This window comes from Tinamus guttatus, unplaced genomic scaffold (assembly GCF_059628265.1).
Source record: "Tinamus guttatus ecotype Peru unplaced genomic scaffold, ASM5962826v1 Tinamus_guttatus_pri_ptg000986l, whole genome shotgun sequence".
NCBI lineage: Eukaryota > Metazoa > Chordata > Aves > Tinamiformes > Tinamidae > Tinamus > Tinamus guttatus.
In genome coordinates, this window is record NW_028289520.1 from 381 (window position 1) to 18,303 (window position 17,923).

At 63.6% G+C, this 17,923-nt stretch overlaps 3 protein-coding genes across 3 annotated transcripts; all 3 read left to right on the plus strand.

The window, feature by feature from the left end:
• Positions 1-486: 486 nt before the first annotated feature.
• LOC104580028 (small nuclear ribonucleoprotein Sm D2) lies at positions 487-662 on the plus strand (the record flags this gene model as incomplete). The annotated part of the gene is made up of 1 exon (XM_088538283.1): positions 487-662. A coding segment is annotated over one exon (175 nt), but the record flags the coding sequence as incomplete, so codon positions are not given.
• Positions 663-5,015: 4,353 nt separating this feature from the next.
• MEIOSIN (meiosis initiator) lies at positions 5,016-12,178 on the plus strand. The gene is made up of 7 exons (XM_088538284.1): positions 5,016-5,062; positions 6,313-6,400; positions 6,519-6,606; positions 7,133-7,309; positions 9,229-9,346; positions 11,350-11,439; positions 12,067-12,178. The coding sequence occupies exons 1-7, from the start codon at positions 5,016-5,018 to the stop codon at positions 12,176-12,178; spliced, it is 720 nt and encodes a 239-aa protein (XP_088394410.1).
• Positions 12,179-16,795: 4,617 nt separating this feature from the next.
• On the plus strand, positions 16,796-17,134 carry LOC148590943 (small ribosomal subunit protein uS12m-like). Its single transcript, XM_088538285.1, has one exon. It carries the CDS (start codon positions 16,796-16,798, stop codon positions 17,132-17,134), a length of 339 nt encoding a protein of 112 aa, XP_088394411.1.
• The last annotated feature ends 789 nt before the right edge of the window (positions 17,135-17,923 follow it).

The following is a 17,923-nucleotide window of genomic DNA, read 5'->3' on the forward strand; positions in this document are numbered from 1 at the left end:
TCAGGGTCTCCTAGGGGTCCCCTGGTTGTCCCCAATGTCCCCTCATTGTCCCCAGTGTCCTCTGGCCTCCCCAACCTCCCCTTAGGGGTCCCCTCATTGTCCCCAACGTCCCCTCATTGTCCCCAGTGTCCCCTCAGGGTCCCCTTAGGGGTCCCCTCATTGTCCCCAGCGTCCCCTCATTGTCCCCAGTGTCCCCTCAGGGTCTCCTAGGGGTCCCCTGGTTGTCCCCAATGTCCCCTCATTGTCCCCAGTGTCCTCTGGCCTCCCCAACCTCCCTTAGGGGTCCCTTCTTTGTCCCCAACGTCCCCTCAGTGTCCCCTCAGGGTCCCCTGGGCTCCCCGCTGCCCCCCCCCGGGATCCCCTTATTGTCCCCAATGACCCTTGGGGTCCCCAGAGGGGCTTCGGGGGGGCCCTCAGGGTGTCCCCTCGTGGTGTCCCCGACGTCCCCCCCGTTGGTGACACCAGTGTCCCCCTCGGTGCCACCAGGCACTGCAACATGGTGCTGGAGAACGTCAAGGAGATGTGGACGGAGGTGCCCAAGAGCGGCAAGGGCCGCAAGAAGGCGAAGCCGGTCAACAAGGACCGCTACATCTCCAAGATGTTCCTGCGCGGAGACTCCGTCATCGTGGTGCTCCGCAACCCCCTCATTGCCGGGAAGTAGGGAACGGCGCCGGAACCCGGGAAAACGGCGCCGAAACCCGCGAAAACGGCGCCAAAACCCGTGAAAACGACGTTGGAATGCCCCAAAGTGGCACCAAGATGCCCCAAAATGACTCAAAGATCTCGAAAATGGCCCTGAGATTCAAAAAACCGCCCCGAGATCCCAGAAAACCGCTCCGAGATCCCAAAAAATGGCACCAAGACGCACTCAAATGGCTCCGAGATCCAGGAAAACCGCTCCGAGATCCAGGAAAACCGCTCCGAGATCCCAAAAAATGGCACCAAGACGCACTCAAATGGCACCGAGATCCAGGAAAACTGCTCCAAGATCCAGGAAAACCGCTCCGAGATCCCAAAAAATGGCACCAAGACGCACTCAAATGGCACCGAGATCCAGGAAAACCGCCCCGAGATCCAGGAAAACCGCTCCGAGATCCCAAAAAATGGCACCAAGACGCACTCAAATGGCACCGAGATCCCGGAAAACCGCTCCGAGATCCCGGAAAACCGCTCCGAGATCCAGGAAAACCGCTCCGAGATCCCAAAAAATGGCACCAAGACGCACTCAAATGGTACCGAGATCCCGGAAAACCGCTCCGAGATCCCGGAAAACCGCTCCGAGATCCCAGAAAACCGCTCCGAGATCCCAGAAAACCGCTCCGAGATCCAGGAAAACCGCTCCGAGATCCCAAAAAATGGCACCAAGACGCACTCAAATGGCACCGAGATCCAGGAAAACCGCCCCGAGATCCAGGAAAACCGCTCCGAGATCCCAAAAAATGGCACCAAGACGCACTCAAATGGCACCGAGATCCCGGAAAACCGCTCCGAGATCCCGGAAAACCGCTCCGAGATCCAGGAAAACCGCTCCGAGATCCCAAAAAATGGCACCAAGACGCACTCAAATGGTACCGAGATCCCGGAAAACCGCTCCGAGATCCCAGAAAACCGCTCCGAGATCCCAGAAAACCGCTCCGAGATCCAGGAAAACCGCTCCGAGATCCCAAAAAATGGCACCAAGACGCACTCAAATGGCACCGAGATCCAGGAAAACCGCTCCGAGATCCAGGAAAACCGCTCCGAGATCCCAAAAAATGGCACCAAGACGCACTCAAATGGCACCGAGATCCCGGAAACCGCGCCGAGATCCCGGAAAACCGCTCCGAGATCCAGGAAAACCGCTCCGAGATCCCAAAAAATGGCACCAAGACGCACTCAAATGGCACCGAGATCCAGGAAAACTGCTCCGAGGTCCAGGAAAACTGCTCTGAGATCCCAAAAAATGGCACCAAGACGCACTCAAATGGCACCGAGATCCAGGAAAACCGCTCTGAGATCCCAAAAAATGGCACCAAGACGCACTCAAATGGCTCCGAGATCCTGGAAAACCGCTCCGAGATCCCGGAAAACCGCTCCGAGATCCCAAAAAATGGCACCAAGACGCACTCAAATGGCACCGAGATCCCGGAAACCGCGCCGAGATCCAGGAAAACCTCTCTGAGATCCCAAAAAATGGCACCAAGACGCACTCAAATGGCACCGAGATCCAGGAAAACCGCTCCGAGATCCAGGAAAACCGCTCCGAGATCCCAAAAAATGGCACCAAGACGCACTCAAATGGCTCCGAGATCCAGGAAAACCGCTCCGAGATCCCCAAAAATGGCACCAAGACGCACTCAAATGGTACCGAGATCCCGGAAAACCGCTCCGAGATCCCGGAAAACCGCTCCGATATCCCCAAAAAATGGCACCAAGACGCACTCAAATGGCTCCGAGATCCCGGAAAACCGCTCCGAGATCCCAAAAAATGGCACCAAGACGCACTCAAATGGTACCGAGATCCCGGAAAACCGCTCCGAGATCCCAAAAAATGGCACCAAGACGCACTCAAATGGTACCGAGATCCAGGAAAACCGCTCCAAGATCCCAAAAAATGGCACCAAGACGCACTCAAATGGCACCGAGGTCCAGGAAACCGCGCCGAGATCCAGGAAAACCGCTCCGAGATCCCAAAAAATGGCACCAAGACGCACTCAAATGGTACCGAGATCCAGGAAAACCGCTCCGAGATCCCAAAAAATGGCACCGAGATCCAGGAAAACCACTCCGAGATCCCGAAAAATGGCACCGAGATCAGGAAACCACCCCAAGATTCAGGAAATCCCTCCAAGATCCAGGAAAACCGCTCCGAGATCCCGAAAAATGGCACCGAGATACCCCCAGATGGCCCCAACATCTGGAAAACCGCTCCGAGATCCTGAAAAATAGTGCCAGGATGCAGAAAACCACCTCGAGATCCAGGAAACCGCCCCGAGATCCATAAAAATGGCCCTAAGATCCCCAAAAATGGCTCTGAGATCCCTAGATCTGCTCTGAGATCCAGAAAAACACCCCGAAATCCCCCCAAATGGCTCCGAGATGCAGAAAACTCCCCCAAGATCCAGAAGAACCACACCAAGATCTAGGAAACCACCCCAGGATGCTTAAAAATGGCCCCGAGATCCCGAAAAATGGCCCCAAGATGCATGGGAGCTGCTTGGATTTGTCTAAAGCTCCCTGAGATCCAGGAAAATCCACCCAGGATTCATCAAAAGTTGCCTGGGATTCCTCAAAACCTCCCCGAGATCTGGCAGGAGCCACCTGGATTCCTTCAAACCTCCCCAAGATGCCTCGAAATCCACCCGGGATCCCTCAAAACCTCCCTGGGATCCATCAAAACCCACTTGGGATCCATCAAAACCTCAAAAAGATCCAGTAGAACCCACCTAGATCCATCAAAATCTACTCTGGATCCATCAAAAGCTCTTGGAGATCCAGCAAAACCTCCTTGAGATCCATCAAAACCCACCTAGGATCCATCAAAACCCACCTGGGATCCATCAAAACCTTGAGATCCAGTAGAATCCACCCTGATCCATCAAAATCCACCCTGGACCCATCAAAAGCTCCTGGAGATCCAGCAAAATCTCCTTGAGATCCCACGAAACCTCCCAGAAATCCATGGAAACCCACCTGGATCCGGCAAAAACTCCTGAAAATCCATCCAATTCTACCCGAATCCAGTCGAACTTCCTGGAGATCCATCGGAACTCGCCCGGATCTATCCGAACCCCCGCCGGGATCCATCCAAACCCAGAGCCACGTGGGATCCATCCGGGATCCCCCAGGATCCGCTGGGATCAACGTGGAATTGAACCGGGATCAACCAGGACACGCCGGGATCAACCAGGACACACCGGGATCCACCCGGAATCGAACCGGGATCCACCAGGACACGGCGGGATCCAACCGGGATCAACCAGGACACACCGGGATCAACCAGGACACACCGGGATCCACCCGGAATCGAACCGGGATCCACCAGGACACACCGGGATCCAACCGGGATCAACCAGGACACGCCGGGATCCACCTGGAATCGAACCGGGATCCAACCGGGATCAACCAGGACACGCCGGGATCCACCAGGATCCTCCAGGACCCCTTGGGATCCACCCGGAATCGACCGGGATCCTCCAGGACCCCTTGGGATCCACCAGGATCCCCCCCCGGGATCCTCCAGGGCCCCTTGGGATCCCCCCCCGATGTCCCCTCCCCAGGGAGGTGGCACCAGGGCCCCCCTCCCCAGTAGCCCTGGGACCCCCCCCCATGTCCCCAAGGGGACATTTGGTTCCCCCTCCTCCAGGTCAATAAAGCGGCTTTGGGGCCTCCCGGTGTCGCCCTCCCCCTGCTACTGTCCCCAAACCCCCCTTATTGTCCCCAACCCCCCCCCATTGTCCCCTCCGAGGGGACAAAAGTCCCCTCCTCCCCCCCCCCCCGCCCCGTCGCGGGGAGGGAGGGGGGAGCGCCCGCGCTGGCCCCGCCCCCCGTGCGCACGTCACGGCCCAGGCCACGCCCCGCGGCTGCGCGCTGAGGCCACGCCCCTCGGCGCGACGTCAGCGCCGCCCTGGGCGCGGGCCACGCCCCCCGCGCCGGCCACGCCCCCTCCCGCATTTGGCGCCGCCGCGACCGCGGGAAGGTGGGAGGAGCGGGACCCCCCCTAAAAAACGGGGAAAACCCCTAGAAAACGGGAAAACCCGCCCAAAAACACGGGGAAGGACCCCAAATCTGGGACCCCAGCGCGCCAGAGCCCCCCCAAAACGCGGTTTTCCCCCCAAAATCCGCGCCCCCGCCACCGGGACCCCCTGAAACAAACGGGAACAGCCCAAAATCCAGGATTTTCCCCCCCCAGGAAAATGCGGGTGGTCCCAAAAGTCCGGGAATTCTCCCCAAAATAGGGAGCTCGCCCATTCTGGGCCCCTTCCCTCAAAAAAAAGTGACCGGATTTAGGGTTTTTGCCCCATTTCTGGCGGCAGATGCGGGGGGGCCGCGTGGGGAGCCCGGAGCCGCCGCGGAGCCCCCGGTGAGAGCCCCAAAAGCGCCCGGTTTTACCCCAAAATCCCCCCGATCTGGCCCCAAATCCCCTCGTCTGGCCCCAAAATCCCCTGCCCTGACCCTGAAACCCCCGGTCTGACCCAAAATAGGCCTGAACCGACCCAAAATAGCCCCCAAATGCCCTATTCTCCCCCCAAACCATTTTGACCCAAAACGCCCTTTTTCTCCCCCAAAAACCACCCATTCTGCCCCAGAATGTCCCATTCTCCCCCCAAACCACCCATTTTGACCCAAAATGTCCTATTTCCCTTCCAAAAAACACCCATTCTGCCCCAAAACACAGATTCTTCCCCCCAAACGCAGCATTCCCCCCAAAACACCAATTCTGCCTCAAAATGACCCATTTCACCTCCAAAATCACTCATTCTGCCCCAAAACCCACAAATTTTAACCCCAAAAGCCCAATTCTGCCACCCCCAAAAGTTCTATCCTAAAACTCCCCATTCTGCCCTGAATCACCCCATTCTGCCCCCAAAAAACACCAATTCTACTCCAAAACGCCCCATTCTGCCCCAAAATGGCCTATTCTCCCCCAAGAACACCCATTTTGCCCAAAACTCCTCATTCCACCCCCAAACACCCCATTACCCCCAAATCCACCAATTCTGCCCCAAAACGCCCCATTCTGCCCCAAAACTGCCTCATTCTGCCCGAAAATGGCTCATTCCTCCCCCTAAAACACCCATTTTGCCCCAAACTCCTCATTCCCCCCAAACCCACCCATTTTGCCCCCAAATGCCCCATTCCACCCCAAAAATCACCGATTCTGCCCCAAAATACCCCACTCTGCCCCAAACACTCCATTCTGCCTCATTCTGCCCCAAAATGCCCCATTCCACCCCAAAAACACCCATTTTGCCCCAAACTCCTCATTCCCCCCAAACCCACCCATTTTGTCCCCAAATGCCCCATTCCACCCCAAAAATCACCGATTTTGCCCCAAAATACCCCACTCTGCCCCAAACACTCCATTCTGCCTCATTCTGCCCCAAAATGCCCCCATTCCACCCCAAAAACACCCATTTTGCCCCAAACTCCTCATTCCGCCCCAAAATGCCCCATTCCTCCCAAATCGCCCGATTCTGCCCCATTCCACCCCCAAACGCCCCCATTCCACCCCCAAAACACCCATTTTGCCCCAAAACGCCCCATTTGGGGGGCGCCGCCCCTCCCACCGCGCCGGTTTTGGGGTGAATTCGGCCCGTTTTGGGGGCGCAGGCGGCGGGGGGGGGCGACGGCGCCGCTGCTGCTGCGGGACCTGGCCCAGGCCCTGCCCCGGCCCCGCGGGGGCCCCCGCCTCACCCAGGTAACCCCAAAACCGCCCGGATTTGCCCCAAAAGAGGCGAATTCACCCTAAAAAAAACGCCCGTTTTGGGGGGTTTTTTTGGTGATTTTTTGCCCGAAACGGGCGCTTTTGGCCCCAGAAGGAGGTGCTGCGTCACGCGCTCGGCTACATCGGGCACCTGCGGAGCCGCGTGGCCGCCGCCAGGGGCGCCCTGGGGGGGCCCCGGCGTCCGGGCCCCCCCGCGGCGCCCAGGGGAGGTGGGTGCTGCCCCCCCCCCCCACCCGGACACCTGGGCCCCCCCCCGGACTTCTGACCCCCCTCCCGGACGCCTGGGCCCCTCCCGGACTTCTGACCCCCCCCCCGGACGCCTGGGCCCCCCCCAGATTCCTGACCCCCCCCCGGACTTCTGACCCCCCCCCCGGACGCCTGGGCCCCCCCCCCCCCGAGCTCCTGCCCCCCCCCCTGCGCTCCTGCCCCCCCCCCGGACGCCTGGGCCCCTCCCGGACTTCTGACCCCCCCCCCCCTCGGACTCCTGCCCCCCCCCCGGGCTCCTGCCCCCCCCCCCCGGACGCCTGGGCCCCCCCCCGGGCTCCTGCCCCTCCCCCGGGCTCCTGCCCCCCCCCCCCGGACGCCTGGGCCCCCCCTCGGACTCCTTGCCCCCCCCCCCCGGGACTCCTGCCCCCCCCCCCCCGGAGTTCTGACCCCCCCCCCCGGACTCCTGGGCCCCTCCCGGACGCCTGGGCCCCTCCTCAGGCCGCCGCCTCCTGTGGGTCGATGACGACGGCGACGACGATGACGTCACCGGCGGCCTCCGTGACGTCAGGGGCGGCGGCGGCGGCAGGGAGGGGCCGCCGGGGCCCGCGGCCGCCCTGGGGCTCAGCCCCTCCCTGCTGACGTCACCCGGACGCCTGGGCCCCCCCGAGGCTACAGGTGGGGGGGGGGGCACGGGGGTGACACAAGGGGGTGACACAAGGGGTGACACAAGGGGTGACATCGTGGAGGTGACACCAAGGGGTGGCAGGGGACACTGGGGGGTGACACAAGGGAGGTGACACAAGGTGACAGGCGGGTGACAGAGAGACACCAGGAGGTGGGGGGGGAGGTGACACCGGGAGGTGACACTGAGGTGATGGGGAGGTGACACCGAGGGGAGAGGTGACACTGGGAGGTGACATGAGGGGGGAGAGGTGACACCGAGGTGACACCAGGAGGTGGCATTGGGGGAAGGTGACACTGGGGGGGAGGTGACACTTGGTGACATGGGGGGGAGGTGACACCGGGGGGAGGTGACAGGGGGAGGTGGCACCTTGGGGACACTGGAGGGAGGTCATGGGGGGAGGTGACACCTTGGTGACACTGGGGGGGTGGTGACACTTGGTGACACAGGGGGGGATCATGGGGGGAGGTGCCACCTTGGTGACACCGGGGGGGAGGTGACACTCGGTGACACTCGGTGACGCAGAGGGATCATGGGGGGAGGTGACACTCGGTGACACTTGGTGACGTGGGGGGGATCCTGGGGGGAGGTGACACCTTGGTGACACCGGGGGGAGGTGACACTTGGTGACACAGGGGGGGATCATGGGGGGAGGTGACACCTTGGTGACACGGGGGGAGGTGACACTCGGTGACACTGGGTGACACTGGGTGACACTCGGTGACGCGGGGGGGATCCTGGGGGGAGGTGACACCTTGGTGACACTGGGGGGAGGTGACACTCGGTGACACTGGGTGACACTGGGTGACACTCGGTGACACGGAGGGATCATGGGGGGAGGTGACACTCGGTGACACCCGGTGACACTGGGTGACACTCGGTGACGCGGGGGGGATCCTGGGGGGAGGTGACACCTTGGTGACATGGGGGGGAGGTGACACTGGGTGACACTCGGTGACCTGGGGGGATCATGGGGGGAGGTGACACCTTGGTGACACCGGGGGGGAGGTGACACTCGGTGACACTGGGTGACACTCGGTGACCTGGGGGGATCATGGGGGGAGGTGACACCTGGTGCCGCCTCGGTGACACTTGGTGACGCGGGGGGGGATCATGGGGGGAGGTGACACCTTGGTGACACTGGGTGACACTAGGTGACATGGGGGGATCCTGGGGGGAGGTGCCACCTTGGTGACACCGGGGGGGAGGTGACACTCGGTGACCTGGGGGGATCATGGGGGGAGGTGACACTCGGTGACACTGGGTGACACGGAGGGATCATGGGGGGAGGTGACACTCGGTGACACTCGGTGACACTCGGTGACGCGGGGGGGATCCTGGGGGGAGGTGACACTCGGTGACACTGGGTGACACTCGGTGACGCGGGGGGGATCCTGGGGGGAGGTGACACCTTGGTGACACCGGGGGGAGGTGACACTTGGTGACACAGGGGGGGATCATGGGAGGGAGGTGACACCTGGTGCCACCTCGGTGACACTTGGTGACACCAGGGGGGAGGTGACACTCGGTGACACTGGGTGACACTGGGTGACACAGGGGGGGATCATGGGGGGAGGTGACACCTGGTGCCACCTTGGTGACACCGGGGGGAGGTGACACTTGGTGCCACCTTGGTGACACTTGGTGACGCGGGATCATGGGGGGAGGTGACACTTGGTGACACCTCGATGACACCAGGGGGGAGGTGACACCTTGGTGACACAGGGGGGGATCCTGGGGGGAGGTGACACCTTGGTGACACCAGGGGGGATGTGACACTCGGTGACACCGGGGGGGAGGTGACACTCGGTGACACTGGGTGACACTCGGTGACACTGGGTGACACCGGGGGGAGGTGACACTCGGTGACCCCGGGTGACCCCGGGTGACCCCGCGCGCCGCGCGGTCCCAGCGCTGTTCCCGGAGCTGCGGCCGGACGAGGAGGAGGCGGCGGCGGCGCCGAGGCCGAAGCTCAAATGTGTCAATGGCTTCTTGGTGTTCTGCCAGCGAGAGCGGCGGCGCCTGCTGCGGTGGGGACAATGGGGACAATGGGGACAGTGGGGACAATGGGGGGACACGGGGACAATGGGGACAATGGGGGGACAATGGGGACATGGGGACAATGGGGACAGTGGGGACAATGGGGGGACATGGGGACAATGGGGACAGTGGGGGGACACGGGGACAATGGGGACAATGGGGACAATGGGGACAGTGGGGACAATGGGGGGACAATGGGGACATGGGGACAATGGGGACAATGGGGGGACACGGGGACATGGGGACAATGGGGACAATGGGGGGACATGGGGACAATGGGGACAATGGGGACAATGGGGACAATGGGGACAGTGGGGGGACACGGGGACAATGGGGACAATGGGGGGACAATGGGGACAATGGGGACATGGGGATAATGGGGGGACAATGGGGGGACATGGGGACAATGGGGAGGCAGGGGGACAATGGGGCAACATAGGGACATGGGGACAAGGGGGGGACATGGGGACAATGGGGACAATGGGGACAATGGAGGGGCAGGGGGGCAATGGGGCAACATGGGGACATGGGGACAATGGGGACATTGGGGACAATGGGGGGACATGGGGACAATGGGGGACAGGGGGACATTGGGGCAACATGGGGACATGGGGACATTGGGGACAATGGGGGGACATGGGGACAATGGGGACAATGGGGGGGCAGGGGGACAATGGGGCACCATGGGGACATGGGGACAATGGGGCAACATGGGGACAATGGGGGGACACGGGGACATTGGGGAGATTGGGAGGACAATGGGGACATGGGGACATTGGGGCTACTGGGGGGACATGGGGACAATGGGGGACGGGGGACATTGGGGACAATGGGGGGACATGGGGACGATGCGGGGTCAGGGGGACAGTGGGGGGACAGGGTGACAATGGGGGGACATGGGGACAATGGGGGGACACGGGGACATTGGGGACATTGGGAGGACAATGGGGACATGGGGACATTGGGGCTACTGGGGGGACATGGGGACAATGGGGACATTGGGGACAATGGGGGGACATGGGGACAATGGGGGGACATGGGGACATTGGGGGGACCATGGGGACAATGGGGACATGGGGACATTGGAGGGACAGAGGGACATGGGGACATTGGGGACAATGGGGTGACATGGGGACAATGGGGACAATGGGGAGACATGGGGACAATGGGGCAACATGGGGACAATGGGGACATTGGGGACAATGGGGGGACATGGGGACATTGGGGGGGCAGGGGAACATTGGGGGGACCATGAGGACAATGAGGGGACATTGGGGCATTGGGGCCACTGGGGGGACAACGGGGACAACGAGGGGACATGGGGACATTGGGGACACGGGGACAATGGGAGGACATTGGGGACAATGGGGGGACATGGAGAGAATGGGAACAATGGGAGGACATGGGGACATTGGGGACAATGGGCAGACGTGGGGACATTGGGGACAGTGGAGGGGCATTGGGGCCACTGGGGGGACATGGAGACATTGGGGACAATGTGGGTACATGGGGACAAGGGGGCATTGGGGACAATGGGCAGACATGGGGACACTGGGGACGGTGGGGGGGACATGGGGACACCAGGGACATTGAGGACATTGGGGGTATTGGGGGGCCATGGGGGCATTGGGGACACTGGGGACAATGGGGACATGGGGGCATTGGGGACAACAGGGACGATGGGGGGACCTGGGGACACTGGGGGGACATTGGAGGGACATGGGTACAATGGGGGGCACCAAGGGGCCCTGGGGACACCAAGAGGGGCCATCAGGGGGATCATTGGGGACATCGTGGGGGGGGGACAGGGACAACCCGGGACCCCCAAGGGGGACACGGGGACATCGGGAGGGACCCCCAGGGCCCGGGGACCAACGGGGGGACAGAAGGGGGGACAAGAGGGGGGCCAGGGGGACCCCAACGGGCCCTTGGGGACACCGAGGGGACACCGAGGGGACACCAAGGGGACACCAAGGGGACACCAAGGGGACAGGGCCCGGCCGGGGCTGGCGTCGACGGCGGCCACGCGGGAGCTGGCCCAGCTGTGGCGGGGGCTGCCCGAGGAGCAGCGGCGCCCGTACAGGTACCCGGACGCCTGGGCCCCCCCCCGGACGCCTGGGCCCCCCCCCGGACGCCGGGGCCCTCCAGGACGCCTGGGCCCTTTATGGGGGGGGGGGTCCCGGATGCCTGGGCCCCTTGTTGGGGTTTGGGGGGGGGGTCTCGGACGCCTGGGCCCTTTATGGGGGGGACCCGGATGCCTGGGGCCCCTCATGGACCCCTGGGTCCCCCCGGACGCCTGGGCCCTTTATGGGGGGGGGGTCCCGGATGCCTGGGCCCCTTGTTGGGGTTTGGGGGGGGGGACCCGGACGCCTGGGCCCCCCCCCAGACTCCTGGGCCCCCCCCCGGAATCCTGAACCCCCCCCCTCGGACTCCTGCCCCCCCCTCCCGAACTCCTGGGCCCCCCCCAGACTCCTGGCCCCCCCCCCCGGAATCCTGAACCCCCCCCCCGGACGCCGGGGCCCCTCCCGGACGCCGGGGCCCCCCCGGACTCCCGGGCCCCTCCCGGACTCCCCGGGCCCCGCCCCCGGACTCCTGGGCCCCGCCCCCGGCCGCCGGGGCCCCCCCGGACTCCCGGGCCCCGCCCCCGGACTCCCGGGCCCCGCCCCCGGCCGCCGGGGCCCCTCCCGGACGCCGGGGGCCCCTCCCGCAGGCTCGAGGGCCGCCGCTTCAGCCGCCTGCACGGCCGGACCGTGCGGCCCCGCGGGGACGACGACGACGGGGACGAGGCCACCGCGCCCCCCCAGCTGCTGCCGTCACCGTGAGGGACCCCGGACGTGTCCCCAATGTCCCCCCCATGTCCCCAATGTCCCCCTCCCTCTGTCCCCCGTGTCCCCCCCCCCGCCCCCCGGTGACACCATTGGGGACATCGGGGACGTCCCTGCTCAATAAAAGTCCCCGCGAGGCCTCGTGTCCGTGTCCCGCCCCCCCCCACAATGAAAGGGCCCAGGCGTCCGCCCCTCCCCCCCCCGCCATTTCCCAGCGGTGACAATGAGGTGACACAAGTGACACGGGGGGGGGGGGGTGACACCGGGTGGCACCCGGGGACTTTATTTTCCTCGTGGCATCGAGGCCCAGCCCAGAGAAAACAACGAGTAGCAGGTGCCTGGTGGGGGGGGGGGGGACAGGGGTGTCACCGGGGGGGGGGGCCCAGGCGTCCGGGACCCCCCCCCCCCCAAACCCCAACAAGGGGCCCAGGCGTCCGGGAACCCCCCCAAGGGGCCCAGGCGTCCGGGAACCCCCATAAAGGGCCCAGGCGACCGGGTCCCCCCCCCCCCAAACCCCAACAAGGGGCCCAGGCGTCCGGGACCCCCCCCATAAAGGGCCCAGGCGTCCGGGATCCCCCCCCCCCCCGCCCCCAAAAGGGGCCCAGGCGTCCGGGCTGCCCCCCCCCCCCCCCCGCAAAGGGACCCATAAATAGAAACCACGCGGCCCCGCCCCGCCCCCCCCACAAGGGGCCCCGGCGTCCGGCCCCGCCCCCCGCCAGGCCCCGCCCCCCGCCGCGAGGCCCCGCCCCCCCCGCCGCGAGGCCCCCCCCCGGCCGCGAGGCCCCGCCCCCCCGCGCACACCCCGATGCAGATGGCGCTGGTCACGTGGTAGAGGAGCGCGTCCCGCGCCCCCCCCTTGAGGTGCACGGGGAGCCCGTTGTCCTCCTGGGGGGGGGGGGGGGAAGGGGGCGGGGTCAGGGGGCCCCGGCGTCCGAGACCCCGCCCCCAAACCCCAATAAGGGGCCCAGGCGTCCGAGACCCCCCCCCTAAAAAGGGGCTCTGGGATCCAGGTTCCCCCCCCGCCCCCAATAAGGGGCCCCGGCGTCCGAGACCCCCCCAAGCCCCAACAAGGGGCCCAGGCGTCCGAGACCCCTCCCCCCCCCCCAAAAAAAAGGGCCCCCGGCGTCCGAGACCCCCCCCCAAAGGGCCCCGGCGTCCGAGCCCCCCCCCCCCCCCAAAAAGGGGCTCTGGGATCCAGGTTCCCCCCCCCCCAAAGGGCCCAGGCGTCCGAGACCCCCCCAGAAGGGGCCCCGGCGTCCGGGCCCCCCCCCCCCACCTGGAAGAGCTTCTGGTGCTCGGGGACCCGGTTGTGGAAGCGGCGCGGGGGGGGGGCGCGAAGCGGCGGGGCCGGAGCCCCCCCCAGGCGGGCGACCTGGGGACAGCGGGGGACAATGGGGACAATGGGGACAATGGGGACAACGGGGGACAATGGGGACAATGGGGGGAGGGACCCCCCAAAAGCCCCCAAATCGCCCCCAAAATCCCCAGCCCCCCCCCCCCCCCCCCGGTACCAGCGTCGTCATCGCGGCTCCGTCTGCGGCCACCACGGGGGGGGGTGACACAAGGTGACACCGGGGGTGGGGCGGGACGTGGGGTCATGTGACCCTCCAAAAAAGGCCGGACCCCCCTTATTTGGGAAAAGGGGGTTTTATTGCGTTTCTCCCCCCCCTTTTTTTGCCCAAATCTCCTCGATTTCACCCCAAAATATTTCCATCCCCCCAATAAACAGGCAGCAAAAAGGTGCCTCGAGGGGGGGCCCAGGCGTCGGGTGTCACCCGGGCTTTAATGAGCCCCCCTCATTAGCATGTAATGGTCAGCTCATTAACATGTCATTATCATCTCATTAGCATGCAATTATCATCATTAGCATCTCATTATCCGTGGGCGGGGCTCTAGTACCCCCAAGCCGATGCTGCCCCCAGGCCCCGCCCCCAGCGCTGGCCCCGCCTCCCGTTCCCCAGAGCTCCGCCCCCAGCCTCTCCCAGGGCCCCTGGCCCCGCCCCCTCCATCCCCGCCACAGGGACGGGGTCAATTTGCATAAACTTTCCCCATTGGTCGGGGCCTAGTTGGGTCACCCCTCCCTGGCTCCACCCTGCCCTTAGGCCCCGCCCATTCGCGGGCCACGAGCCGCCGTGGGGGCGGGGCCGAGGAGTGGGCGGGGCTAGGGAGCCGCCGATGGGCGGAGCTAAGGGGAACAGGGGGTGGGGGCGTGTCGACGGCCCCGCCCACGAATAACGAGATGCTAATGAGATGCTAATGGCGATATAACGATATGCTAAATAGATAATGATATGCTAATGAGGGCGGGGCTGCGCTAACGCCCTCGGTCCCTGTCCGTGACCTTCGTGGCGGCCACCGCGGCCCCGGCTGCTTCCGGCTGCCTCGAGGTGTTTTGGCCCTGCCGCGGCCCGTAGGGCGGCCGCACCGCCCTGTGGCCAGCGGAGGGCGGGGCTTCGCACGGCGGGCGCCCAATGGGGAGGCGAGGCGCGGAGGCCGCGGCCAATCGGCGAGCGCGGTCGGGTGAGCGGCGTGTGGGGCGGCCAATGAGCGCGCGGCGCGGCGCGGCGGGGGGCGGTGTCGCGCTGAGGCGCCGCGAGGCTGCGCTCGGAGCCGCCGCCGGTGCCGGTCATGGCGGCCGCGCTGCTGCGGGGGGCGGCCGCGCTGCGGGGCTGCGGTGCGAGCGGGGGGACCGGGAGGGGCCGGGCTGCCCTCGTGGGGGTCAGATACCGGGGGGGGGCGGTTAGGGGTCATGGGGGACATGGAGGGCGGTTATGGGTCATATTCTGGGTCCTTGTCACATATGGGGGGACATGGGGGGGGTGTTAAGGGACATGGGGGACATGGGGGGCGGTTATGGGTCATGATCTGGGGGTCCCTGTCACATATGGGGGGTGTTATGGGACATGGGGGACATGGGAGACGGTTATGGGACATGATCTGGGACCCTGTCACATATGGGGGGACATGGGGGGGGGTGTTAAGGAACATGGGGGACATGGGGGGTGGTTATGGGTCATATTCTGGGTCCCTGTCACATATGGGGGGGACATGGGGGGGTGTTATGGGAAATAGGAGACATCGGGGGTCAGTTATGGGTCATCACCTGGGGGTCCTTGTCACATATGGGGGGACATAGGGGACATGGGGGGGTGGTTATGGGACACAGGGGACATGGGGGGGGTTATGGGACATGGGGGGGCCATTATGGGTCATGTTCTGGGGTACATGTCACATACTGGGGGGCCATGGGGGCCACAGGAGACATGGTGGGGGGCCATTATGGGACAAGGGGGGTGTTATGGGACGTGACCTGGGGGTCCTTGTCACATATGGGGGGACACGGGGGACATGGGGGACATGGGAGGTGGTTATGGGTTGTGATCTGAGGGTCCCCGACACATATGGGGGGGACATGGGGGATGTTATGGGGCATGGGGGACATGGGGGGTGGTTATGGGTCATGTTCTGTGATCCTTGTCACATATGCGGGGACATGGGGGGGTATTATGGGACATGGGGGTGCGGTTATGGGTCGTGTTCTGGGGTCCATGGGGTCCATGTCACATATGGGGGACATGGGGAGGTGGTTATGGGACATGGGGAACATGGGGGACAGGGGGTGCAGTTATGGGTCATGATCTGGGGTCCATGTCACATATTGGGGGGCCATGGGGGCCACAGGGGACATGGTGGGGGGCCCTTATGGGACATGATGGGGATATGGGGGGTCGTTATGGGTCATGGGGGGGACATGGGGGACATGATGAGATGGTTATGGGACATAGGGGACATGGGGGGGCAGTTCTGGGGTTCCTGTCACATACTGGGGGGCCATGGGGGCCACAGGGCACATGTGGGACATGGTGGAGGGCCGTGATGGGACATGGGGGGGCAGTTATGGGTCATGTTCTGAGGATCCTTGTCACATATGGGGGGCACACAGGGAACATGGGGGTGCTATGGGACATCAGGGGCGGTCATGGGTCATGTTCAGGGGCCCATGTCACATATGGGGGACATGGGGAGGTGGTTATGGGACATGGAGGACATGGGGGGGCTGGTTATGGGACACAGGGGACATGGAGGACGTCGGGGGGGGGCACTTATAGGTCATGTTCTGGGGTGCCTGTCACATACTGGGGGGCCCTTATGGGACATGATGGGGATATGGGGGGACAGTTATGGGTCATGGGGGGGACATGGGGGACATGAAGAGATGGTTATGGGATATAGGGGACATGGGGAGCAGTTATGGGTCATGTTCTGGGGTCCATGTCACATATTGGGGGGCCATGGAGGCCACAGGGGACATGGTGGGGGGCCATTATGGGACATGATGGGGATATGGGGGGGCAGTTATGGGTCATGATGGGGATATGGGGGGACAGTTATGGGTCATGGGGGGGACATGGGGGGGTCGTTATGGGTCATGGGGGGACATGGGGGGGGTCATTATGGGTCATGGGGGGTATATGGGGGAGAGGGGATTATGGCTCATGTTTGGACTCCCCAGCCCCATGTCGGGGCGCCCTGTCCTTGTTGGTCCCCCCATTTCCAACCCCATCCCCCCCCCTTGCAGCCCTGCGCAGCCCCCCGGCTCCTCCAACGCTCTCCATGGCCACCCTGAACCAGCTGCACCGTCAGGGCCGTCCCCGCTCGCCGTCCCCGCGCCGCCCGGGCGCCACGGGCGGCCGCCCGCAGCTCAAGGCCGTGGTGCTCCGCAACGTGGTGCGCAAGCCCAAGAAGCCCAACTCGGCCAACCGCAAGTGCGTGCGCGTGCGGCTGGCGGGCGGCCGCGAGGCCGTGGCCTTCGTCCCCGGCGAGGGCCACGGGCTGCAGGAGCACCACGCCGTGCTGCTGCAGGGCGGCCGCACGCAGGACCTGCCCGGCGTCAAGCTGGCCGTGGTGCGCGGCAAGTACGACTGCGCCCACGTGCAGAGGAAGAGGCCCTAGCGCCCGCCACACCAAAATACGGCGCTTTTTATTACCTATTTTCATTGGTTTTTGACTGTGTTTGGCTCCCTATACACTCACAAGAGACATAGCGGCGCCCAGGAACACCAAAAACGCTTTATTTCCCATTTGGGGGGTTCTTTTTCATTGGTTTTGACAACGTGCCAAGTGGAGAAGAAGTGATAGCGCCCAGGATGGCAAAAATGAGGCTTTTCTGCCTTTTTCTTGCTTGATTTCGTTGGTTTTTGACTGTGTTTGGCTCCCTATTCACTCACAAAACACATAGCGGCACCCAGGAACACCAAAAACGTTTTATTTCCCATTTGGGGGTTCTTTTTCGTTGGTTTTGACACCTCGCCCATGTGCAGAAGAAGAGGCCCTGGCGCCCGCCGCGCCGCAAAACGGCGCTTTTTATTACCTATTTTCATTGCTTTTCGACTGTGTTTGGCTCCCTATACACTCACAAGAGACATAGCGGCGCCCAGGAACACCAAAAACGTTTTATATCCACTTTTAGGGGTTATTTTTGGTTGGTTTTGACACCTCACCCATGTGCAGAAGAAGTGATAGCGCCCAGGATGGCAAAAAAATGTTTTTTTTCTGCCTTTTTCTTGGTTATTTTCATTGCGTTTTGACTGTATTTGACCCCCTATTCACTCACAAGAGACATAGCGGCACCCAGGAACACCAAAAACGTTTTATTTCCCATTTTGGGGGTTCTTTTTGGTTGGTTTTGACACCTCGCCCATGTGCAGAAGAAGAGGCCCTAGCGCCCGCCGCGCCGCAAAA